The sequence below is a fragment of the Taurulus bubalis genome, assembly GCF_910589615.1.
Source record: "Taurulus bubalis genome assembly, chromosome: 21".
In the NCBI taxonomy this organism is placed as follows: domain Eukaryota; kingdom Metazoa; phylum Chordata; class Actinopteri; order Perciformes; family Cottidae; genus Taurulus; species Taurulus bubalis.
In genome coordinates, this window is record NC_136609.1 from 945,451 (window position 1) to 956,920 (window position 11,470).

Consider the following 11,470-nt stretch of genomic DNA (forward strand, 5'->3'; position numbering starts at 1 on the left):
TTCATTCACAGTATATATACATATATAATGAATACTGTGAAGCAGGTGGAAGTATTACATCGTTCAGATACATTTTTGGTTAAACGCTATATAGATATTCTTCTGTATTTATAGATATGATACAGATTATTTGACAAAAAGAGCAGATTATTTATATATATATATATATATATATATATATATATATAAAAATAAATAGACGCAAAATCTCAATAATTCAGATTTATTTCAGAAAATTAAACAACGTTTAATATTTAAAAACACCTTTCTGTCATCAAACTGACCGGATTCACCTTCATCACCACTATAATAAAGAATAATTCAGTTTCCTGCTGTAACAGATCCCACAGTGAAGCTTTTAAATACGGTTTGACATAAAGAAACTAAAATGTTTCTAAAACTAAATGTTATTCCCTTCAAAGTCAAAAATAAATAAAATCCCTGTCACCCAGTTTGAAAAGTGCCTTAAATCTCTATGTATTGTTTTCTCTGTCTTAGTTTGAAGGGACAGGACAGGAAGTCAGTGTTTGATACTAAATAAACACAAACAAACATCTCCATGTAAACAAAGCAGCGTCCGTTGGCGCATCGCTGAACCGTTGTAACCTAGATAAGACATTTAGGAATATTTCTTCATTTTAAGAACTGTTTAAGTCTAAATTCAGTTTTTTTTAAATCAGATATATTAAAATAATAATATGTAATTAGTTGGCAGCTCGAAAGTAAAAGAAAAGCTAGTTTTATTCATGTTAAATTGACATTGTGGGGTTTTTAAGTGATTAACTAACAATTTTGTTTTTAATTAAATTCCTAGAAAAAAAAGTGAACCCTAATTTAAATGTAATTATATTATAAATGTCTTACTGCCTCTAAAGCGCAATTTGATCGAGACTCAGTCACTCACGTTTACTAGAAAAACTAAATCAGTCCCTAAATATATTTTACAACAAACAAATAAACACTTTGAGGAGAGAACAATGTAGTTTGGTACGAATTAAAAGGGGAAACTAAAAATAAATGTATTATTCATTTTTAATTGTGTTTTTGTGCCTTCTTAATTCTTAGGATTATTGAGCATTATTTTCATGACTCATCTGCTGATTATTCTATTGATTAACCGCTTCATGAAACATAAAAGTATCCCAGAGCAAAACATCTTGTCAACAATATGATGGAAAATCACGAAAAGTTATGGATTATTACATTTCAGAAGCAGGAAACTTCACATTTTTGGCATTTTTGCTTAAAAAAGAAAGGAAAACTGATTGATTCTGAAAGTCGTTGCTGATACACATCTTCCATTCGCCGACCCGCTGCAGCTGTAACGTGAGACCCGAACCCTAAAACAACGAGAAGCCGCCGCAGTTCCCCGTCAGACCGCCAGGGGGCGTCAGAACGAGACGAAGTTGGCGGGGAAGATCCCGACGCGGCCGTCGGCCAGCTGCCCCTCCCACCAGTCGTACTCCGAGTCGGTCTTGGTGATGACGGTGATGCGGTCGCCGGGCGAGAAGCTCAGGTCGCCGGGCTGCTGCCCCGCGAACAGGTGCGTCGCCGTGACGATGAGCTGCCCGCCGGCCCCGCCCACTGATGCCGCTCCACCTGCGAGGACGAAAAGGCGGTTCTCATTAACAACGCTTTGTTCAATGAATTCATGTTTTAAGAGCCAGATCATTCACTTTGTGGCAGCGAGTTTCATTTAGTGGAAACCGACATCAATAAACCGATGAGCTCATCGGTTTATTGATGTCGGTTTCCTGTTGTTTTCCTAAACTTCAGTTCTCGAGGTCCGAGATCATCTGATGTGTGACGTCGTACCAGAGTTCACTGAGTTTCTGGAGGCGAACTGATCTGAAAACAACGTGAGTTGTACGTCTTTCACATCCTTAAATTACTCTTTTACAGACAAACTAAGATTTAGGAACTCTTGACAACAACTTTTGATTATCGATGTCAAAATGATTTTTGCTGCTCGAAAAGATGAACATGGACTTTAATATCAACTTTCTGTACTTCTATTCATCTTGTTTGCAGCTGTGACCACTAGAGAGCGCTGCAGCCTCATAATACACACACACACACACACACACACACACACACACACACACACGAAAGTTAATAAGAGACCTGAATGAAAACACAAATCGATCATCTGTCAAAGGAGATAAAGAAGGAGAAGAGGTGGTAGTGAAGGAAAGGTGACGTAGGAAAGAAAATAGAAGGTAGGAAAGAAAAGGAAGAGGGGTAGAAGGAAAGAAGGATATAGTGAAGGAAAGGAAGGCAGAAGAAGTTCGTAAGGGGGAAAAGGCTGAAAGAACATTTTATGTAGTGAAAGACAGTAGGGATTACTGAAGGAAAGGAGGAAGTAAAGAAGGAAGGAAGGTGGTAGAGAAGGCTAGAAGGAGGTAAAGAAGTTAATGAGGTAGTGAGCGACAGCAGGTGATGAAGGAAAGGTGGAAGGAGAAACAAAAGAGATATTGGAAGAAAGAAAAATGACGCATGAGGAGGTGGAAGTGAAGGAAATGAGGGGGTAGAAAAGGAAAGGAAATGTAGTGAAGGACAGGAAGTGGAGGAGACCTTATGAGGTCCAACGTCACTAACAACGTTTATTTCATTTATCTTCAATATTAAAGTTGTCCATCATTCATGAACTGCGTGGGGCCGGGTACCGAGCCCTGAGGTACTCCACCGGTGCATAGAGAGGGTTATGGGCCCACCATCGAGTCAATGGGGGAACGGGGACCTCCAACATGAACTCAGCTCTGTGGTCACATGATCGAAGGCTCGGTGTTGCAGGAAACGACTACCACAGGGCCGTTTTAAATGGTAAAACTGATCATCTGTGAAGTGATGAGGGCAAAAAAAGGGAAGGAGTTCGGAAAGGTGGTGCAAGAGGGAATAAAGAAAGAAGCAAGAAAATATGGAAGTAAAAAAAAGAGAGAAGGAGATAGTAAAGGAAACTGGTGGGTTAAGAAAGAAATATGAATGCAAGGAATGAAAACACAATGTGAAGAGGGAAAGGAGATAGAAGTGAAGGAAATTAGGAAAAGAAAGGTATATAAAGTGGAGGAAAGGAGGTGGAGGAGATAGAAAAGAAAGGAGAAAGAGAGGGAAAAGAGTGGGAAAACATGAAGGAAGGAAGCAAAAGGAAAGAAGGAAGCAAATGAGGTGATATTGAAGGAAAGTTGGTAGCCATGGAAAGGTAAGAAGGAGATAGGGAAGGAAACTGAACAATAAAGAAATAAGGAAACAAAAAAGGGAGATCGTGGGGAAGACTAGGGGGTAGGAAGGGACAGGAGGTGGTAACGAAGGAAAAAAGATGGTTAGTGAAATAAAGTATGTGGTAGTTAAGGAAAGGAGGTGGCGGGAAGGCTAGAAGGAGGTATAAAAGGACACAAGGAGGTGACTGTTTTCAATTAAACTCACCAGAAGTCTCAGATTTGTAGATGGAGACGCTCGGGTAGAGGACGTTTTTACCCGTGTTGGCTGGCGGTTGCTGGTAGTCAGTTGTCTGTTGCTGATAGTCGGTTGTCTGTTGCTGGTAACTTGTCTGTTGTTGGTAACTTTGCTGGTAACTGGTTGTCTGTTGCTGGTAACTGGTTGCCTGTTGCTGGTAGCTAGCTGGTGGTTGCTGGTAACTGGTTGGCGGTTGTGGGTAGACGGCTGGCGGTTGCTGGTAGGTGCTTGCTGGTCTCTGCAACGGAGCTGGAGGTCTGGATGGAGGTAAAGACGACTGGGGAGAGATATCAATCTTATTCATAACTGCTGACAAATTGTACTTTGAATTGTTCTTTATAATTGTCCCAATAAAATGTATATTTACACAAAAGAAAGAGCCTGTCCCTCATGTGTGAACTCGTAGATGGCCTTGAGTTCAAGCTGTATATGATGGGTGTAAATGGCGATAATTACCTTTGAACTCATATTCTTGCTGGTCCAGTCGGTGGTGTAGGCCTCAGTGTAGGCGTCCAGGATGTGGTAGAGGTCGTAGCATTCTGGCGGCGGATCCACATCGCCGTTCAGAATGGCCGATGCACGGATTTCTCTTGAGTAGAACCTGCGGGCCACACATATTCAATAACTATATTCATGTCCACATGAACAAAGCTTCAAATGAAGGTGGCGGTCGGTTGCTGTTCATACTTGCGGTTGGTTTCTTTGCGTTCGATGAGGGCAGATCCCTCCAGAGAAATACCAGCAAACAAACCCCTGGATCGACAGTAGGTGAAGACTGCCGTCGTGCTGCGAATAGCCACGTCAGCCTCCAGATTCCTGAACAATAGAAAGATAAAGGATGCCGTTACCCCTCTGCTACTGGAACAACGGAAGACGACGACTCCTAAATATATAAAACCATCCACAGTACAGTCTTTTTTATAGTCCAACAATGTTGAGTGCAATGATATGTCTTTTTAAAATGTGATTGCACAAACTGCTGATGTTCTGAGGCGTTCCACAGAGCAGGATCCTGGGTCCTCTGTTGTTTCCTCCGCCAAGGAGGAAATTTTTTGGTCTATCAGCGCGATAACAGGAAAACTACCGGCTCGATTTGGACAAAGGGAGTAGCATGAGCCATGGAAGTACCCGTACAAAAAGAGAATGTACCCGAATCCCGGGGCAGAGACACGCTGCTGTTATCAATGAGAGATGGCCTTGGTGGAGGTCTACGCTCTCCGAGTGTCCTTCTACTCCTTTATAACACTTGAGACTAGTTTTACTACGCTTTGCAACAGCTTGCAACAGATCAACCACATTCATATTTGCATAATGATTTCATGAGTTAAATTACTATTAGGGTATGCCTTAAATATGTTTTGACTAGGGTATTGTATATTTGGGTTCATGCATGACTTTTTGCTGGCATGTGACTTGTTTGCATTATATTTTGTAATAGTTTCATATTGTCGCTTTCGTTAGCCGAACTAAATTTCTCCCTTTCGAGCTTTGATGTGGTTCAACTAGTAATTGGCAGCTTGGCTGTTGTTCTATGCTTTCAAATAAGCTTCTTTTTATTTTATTAGGTGTTTCTGGGAAGATGAAACAAGGTACCGGTGTTCTCTGCCTGTATATTTTATCTACATCTACTCATGTACTTGTCAAAATTGTTTTGGAGACAATAACAGGTTGTCTCAAATTAACTAATTTTATTTTATTTTCCATCTGCAGCACACTGAGTTCACAGCTATTCGGATGTTTCCCTGAGACTCAAACACTTGGCCAAGCCCACACTCACACACACGCTAAAACAGTCAAACCGCCCTGACACAATGTTCTTATTCTGAAATTAACTTCACACAAATGACAGTCTCTAAAGTAAAATCACATCTGATGTTGAAACAGATGTTTTAACATGCCTCAAAACATGTTGACTGTCATTAAACGTCTCCTAAATCTGGAATCAAAATAAAACATTAAAGCTGGAATTTACACCAAAAGGATTTTTTGGAAGCTATTAAAAAGGACAGTGAGAGAACAGGACCTGCCGCGGGGTCCCACTGCGACTGTGCAGTTCCCGCCCAGGGTCAGGTTCCCGCCCTTCGTGAACGCCTCGACGGCCCTCCGGTGGTTCAGGATGATCACCAGGTCGGACACCTGAGGGAGGAACATGCATTCATTCATTCCAAAGCTATGCAACGGTTGAAAGGTTATGAATGAGCAGTTCCACTGATGTTCTTCTTCTTAAAAAAGGTTTGTACGCGAGATCTCACCTCCACCCCGATCTCGAAGCCTCCTCCAAGGCCGGCGATGCCGATGGCAGACGGCGCCGACCAGCCTGAACACAAACAGTAAGCACGGATCAGATAAGGTTCAGATAAATCAATGAGCATTCATAATAATCTTCACGGAGAGTTGCTTCCCCCCCTCGACGGTCCCAATGATCCAGATAATACGGCTTCACATAATTTAGCCAACATGCACAAAAAAGCCTCGTCGTCTCCGCCAGTATTTATTAAGACTCCATCAAATGAATACAAATGTGTTTTTCTCTGGCTTTGTTTTTAATCCATGTAAAACGCTTTGTAACAAGGGGAACTGTTGGTCTCTTTCACAGAAACAAAGACTGTTTCTGTGCAGACTTTATTCACAGTAAATAAAATTAATTATTTTAAAGAAATCCTCGCTCTGGTGGTTTGACATTTGGCCAAACTGCTCCTTGAATCAGAACAAACTAAATGCCCTGCGGGGGAGGCTCGCTGTGATCCTCGCTGGGGGTTTTTGGCACCACGGAAATCGGCGCCACCCTCCACCGCCGGCTGCGTAAATAAACATCACGATGCGACGCATCAGATGACTGCATGCCACGGGGGAATCTGAGGGAGTTTTTCTCTCCGTTACAACGGAAACGCAAAACGTCCCCAAAAAATAAAAAATAAACGTGAGGAGAAGAACATGACTCACTGCCCGATACTGATGTCTTTCCACATAAAAGGACCACTAGAACCTCCCCAAAGATCACCACAACCTCCTCCCAGACCTACAGAACCACTAAAACCACCTACAGGAGGCTGTAGGGGAAAGACCACAAGAACTACTCCTAGAACACCAAAGACTACACAACCACTAGGACCTCCCCAAAGACCACACCAGACCACTAGAACCTCCTCCCAGATCTACAGAACCACTAAAACCACAGGCGGTTGTAGGGGAAAGACCACGAGAACTACTCCTAGAGCACCAAAGACTATGCAACCACTAGAACCTCCCCAAAGACCACACACGACCACTAGAACCTCCACCCAGACCTAGAGGACCAGAACCAAAACAACCAGAACCTTGCTAAATGAGACGACTAAACGTCCTCGCTAGAACACTAGTCCTCCTTTAGCTTAGTGGTGGAGACCTGAAGTCATGTGGAGGAGTTTCTTTATAGCTTCTTACTTTACACTTAAAACATCATTAAAGTTCATTAGTGAAGATCATCTTGACGAAGTAAACCCATCATTATTTTCTGGAACAATCTCAAATCTAATGCAAGAATCCTAATAGCTGCCAGTGGAGGTAACCAGTGACAAGGACTTCCTGTTGGACCATCAAGATACGTCATCCCTGTGCATCTCCATCACGGCTCAGCGACCGGTAGAAGCGTGGAAAAGACCAATAGACTGTAGATCTCAGTCAGGTTAAGGTCAGTGTGGGTCTCACGTCTGTCAGACAGTCGGGCGATGACGATGCCGCTGCCTCCTCTGGCGGTGATCATGAAGCCGGCCTTGACCACGGAGATGATGGCCAGACCCTGGGCCTTTGCTATCACATGAGCTGCAACGCACAAAAACACAACAATCATCAATGTCTCTTCATGTTCTAACTCTAATGAAAGGTGAGGACTGGCGAATTCTGACCGGGGATGAGTTTGTCCGGTCCGTTCCGGTTGGAGATTTCGGTGAACTCTCTCAAGATCTTGGCGGCTTTCTTCGCCTCCGACTTTAAGTTGGAGGGTATCGGGTTATTCACTGCAAAACACACAAATTACACTGTTTACTTAAACATTAACAGCTCATTCAGAGGGGACTTGACCTTTCCATCATGTTTTAAAGAAGAGTCACAGAACTCGTCAATGAGCTCATTGTTGGCTTTATTTCATCTCTTTTTATCTGAATCTGCGGCAAAGACTTTTTTTAGAAGGCTCTGAATGAGAGTTTGTTTTCTTATTGGTGGAACAGATCGAGCAGTGTAGCTGGACTGTGAGCTTGAAAAAAGATATATTTGTTGTTTTAGCCGCCAACACTCATCCATCTGTTCAACGGTTTTCTTTCAAATCTGGTGCATCGTAACGGTCGGAAGAACGTCTACATGTCGGAACAACACACACATCTTTCATCAACGCATCCAGCGCTCTCTTCAAATACCAGCAAACATGGAGAGAATGCCTCTATACAAAGACAACTTTCCCAACCGCACCCTTCCGACCCATTATGAGAGCCCAACTGCAGAATCGGGAGATAAACCGCTAATGAAACGACAACAATTATGTTGTGAAGGTGCCTCTGTGCTGGAGGTTAACAGATGAAGAAAAACAGCTCTGTTGTTGTGTCAGGAATGTGCTGCGGTTGGGAATGTCAGGAATGGTCTCTGCTGTCTGATACGGTTTAGGACTCTGACAGCACAAAGTGGTCTAGTGGTCCTTATGCGTGTTCTATTCATCTATGAGGAGTTTCTGTTGGTCTTCATGTATGTTCCAGTCATCATTGAGAGAGTTCTAGTGGTCTTCATGTATGTTCTAGTCATCATTGAGAGAGTTCTAGTAGTCTTCATGTATGTTCTAGTCATTATTGAGAGAGTTCTAGTGGTCTTCATGTATGTTCTAGTCATCATTGAGAGAGTTCTAGTGGTCTTCATGTATGTTCTAGTCATCATTGATGGGTTCTAATAGTCTGCATGTATGTTCTAGTCATCATTGAGAGAGTTCTAGTGGTCTTCATGTATGTTCTAGTCATCATTGATGGGTTCTAGTAGTCTTCATGTATGTTCTAGTCATCATTGAGAGAGTTCTAGTGGTCTTCATGTATGTTCTAGTCATCATTGATGGGTTCTAGTAGTCTTCATGTATGTTCTAGTCATCGTTGAGAGAGTTCTAGTGGTCTTCATGTATGTTCTAGTCATCATTGATGGGTTCTAGTAGTCTTCATGTATGTTCTAGTCATCATTGAGAGAGTTCTAGCGGTCTTCATGTATGTTCTAGTCATCGTTGATGGGTTCTAGTAGTCTTCATGTATGTTCTAGTCATCATTGAGAGAGTTCTAGTGGTCTTCATGTATGTTCTAGTCATCATTGATGGGTTCTAGTAGTCTTCATGTATGTTCTAGTCATCATTGAGAGAGTTCTAGTGGTCTTCATGTATGTTCTAGTCATCATTGATGGGTTCTAGTAGTCTTCATGTATGTTCTAGTCATCATTGATGGGTTCTAGTGGTCTTCATGTATGTTCTAGTCATCATTGAGAGAGTTCTAGTGGTCTTCATGTATGTTCTAGTCATTGAGAGAGTTCTAGTGGTCTTCATGTGTGTTCTAGTCATCATTGAGAGAGTTCTAGTAGTCTTCATGTATGTTCTAGTCATCATTGAGAGAGTTCTAGTGGTCTTCATGTATGTTCTAGTCATCATTGATGGGTTCTAGTAGTCTTCATGTATGTTCTAGTCATTATTGATGGGTTCTAGTGGTCTTCATGTATGTTCTAGTCATCATTGATGGGTTCTAGTGATCTTCATGTATGTTCTAGTCATCATTGATGGGTTCTAGTGGTCTTCATGTATGTTCTAGTCATCATTGATGGGTTCTAGTAGTCTTCATGTATGTTCTAGTCATTATTGATGGGTTCTAGTGGTCTTCATGTATGTTCTAGTTATCATTGATGGGTTCTAGTGGTCTTCATGTATGTTCTAGTCATTATTGATGGGTTCCAGTGGTCTTCATGTATGTTCTAGTCATCATTGATGGGTTCTAGTAGTCTTCATGTATGTTCTAGTCATTATTGATGGGTTCCAGTGGTCTTCATGTATGTTCTAGTCATCATTGATGGGTTCTAGTGGTCTTCATGTATGTTCTAGTCATCATTGATGGGTTCTAATGGTCTTCATGTATGTTCTAGTCATCATTGAGGGGGTTCTAATGGTCTTCATGTATGTTCTAGTCATCATTGATGGGTTCTAGTGGTCTTCATGTATGTTCTAGTCATCATTGAGGGGGTTCTAGTGATCTTCATGTATGTTCTAGTCATCATTGATGGGTTCTAGTGGTCTTCATGTATGTTCTAGTCATCATTGATGGGTTCTAGTGGTCTTCATGTATGTTCTAGTCATCATTGAGGGGGTTCTAATGGTCTTTCAGAAGGTTCTAGTTTCTACATAGTCAGATGTGAAAATTTAAAGTGCTCTTAAATGTCTCTAAAGTAAAAGCTTCCTTGTATGTGGAGGTAATGAAGGATCAGGGTTATAGGGAGTCACAGTTCCTGAACTGGAGTCTTTAAGCACCTCGTCATGTGATGCAGTGACTCAGTCAGTAAGCAGCCGATGAGCTCACTGAGGTGAAACAGGTTTGGAAACAAATGAGAATGAAGTTTTATGAAGTCATTAAAACCAGTTTAACTAACCGTCAATAATTGCAATTTCAAAGAACTTCCCAAACTAGAACAACAAGTTCATCCCGTAGATGACAAGAAGTCGCCAAATAGAACCAGAAGGATATCCCATAGATCAGTGATTCGTAACCATAAGGCCGCGGCCCCCCATTGGGCTGCGAGCGCCACCTAGAGGGCCGCCGAAAACTTTCGGTTTTTCGCCTGTGGGCCGCGGGACCGCATAGGTTATCAATTGAAGACAGCAGAGATAGTACTGTTGTCCACGAGACGCTCAGTTACAATACAGCTTCCCACCACTTGGTGGCGGTAATGCGTCAGTCGTTTAACAAGCTTCAAATATGCAGAAGAAGAAACTGAGCCAGTCGTTAGCCTGTAGCGAAAGTTATAGAGAAGTATTTCAAACGAAAACATGAAGACGAAAGTGCTGCTGAACACCCAAACTTTTCAAGTACAAAGGGGCCCATTCAAATATAACACTGACCCTAACCCCCATGGGGTTAAGAACCACTGCCATAGATGACTAGAACCTCCCCCACTAGAACCACAAGGACAGGTAGAGAGAGAGAGAACAGGTAGAGAGACAGGTAGACACAGACAGGTAGACACAGACAGGTAGACACAGAACAGGTAGACACAGAACAGGTAGAGAGACAGGTAGACACAGACAGGTAGACACAGACAGGTAGACACAGAACAGGTAGACACAGAACAGGTAGACACAGAACAGGTAGAGAGACAGGTAGACACAGACAGGTAGACACAGACAGGTAGACACAGAACAGGTAGACACAGAACAGGTAGAGAGACAGGTAGACACAGACAGGTAGACACAGACAGGTAGACACAGAACAGGTAGAGAGACAGGTAGACACAGACAGGTAGACACAGACAGGTAGACACAGAACAGGTAGAGAGACAGGTAGACACAGAACAGGTAGACACAGAACTCTTAACAGATTAATCTTTCAGTTTTAATCAAACTTACTTTTCCTCCTTTTAGTTTTTCCTGTTTGTACACCTGCTGACAGGTGAGCTGCGCGAGCCTCTCTCTCTCTATTCTTTTTACTTCCGCCTCACCTGATTCTCCTCACAACCCCGCGCGCCGCCGGAAACCACAGACACGCGCGCACGTCACGTGGTAGCAGAGGACTCGAGCCCACTTCTTTAAGATTTTTAGTGACGTCACACAGGTGACGAGGAATACGCTGATAAACTGTCCGCGAGGACAGCGCCTGACTGAAAGGTGTGGAACAGCTGTGCGCGCTCCCGCGTTCCCGCGCCCTAGGGTTTTCTCCCTCAGCTCAGTCTCTCAGGCAAAGAACGCAGCGCCTCGTCACCTTGTGAAAGCATGTGAAACCGCCACAGCATCCTGTTTAATACAATGATTATATTACTGATA

General features: G+C 42.7%; 1 protein-coding gene across 1 annotated transcript; it reads right to left on the reverse strand.

The window, feature by feature from the left end:
- Nucleotides 1-207: 207 nt before the first annotated feature.
- On the reverse strand, nucleotides 208-11,188 carry sh3yl1 (SH3 and SYLF domain containing 1). The gene is made up of 9 exons (XM_079236659.1): nucleotides 11,057-11,188; nucleotides 7,338-7,448; nucleotides 7,141-7,254; nucleotides 5,706-5,770; nucleotides 5,477-5,589; nucleotides 4,141-4,269; nucleotides 3,910-4,054; nucleotides 3,424-3,730; nucleotides 208-1,599 (listed from the first exon to the last, which is right to left on the reverse strand). Coding segments are annotated over exons 1-9 (1,194 nt in total). The 5' UTR covers nucleotides 11,058-11,188; the 3' UTR covers nucleotides 208-1,390.
- Nucleotides 11,189-11,470: the final 282 nt, after the last annotated feature.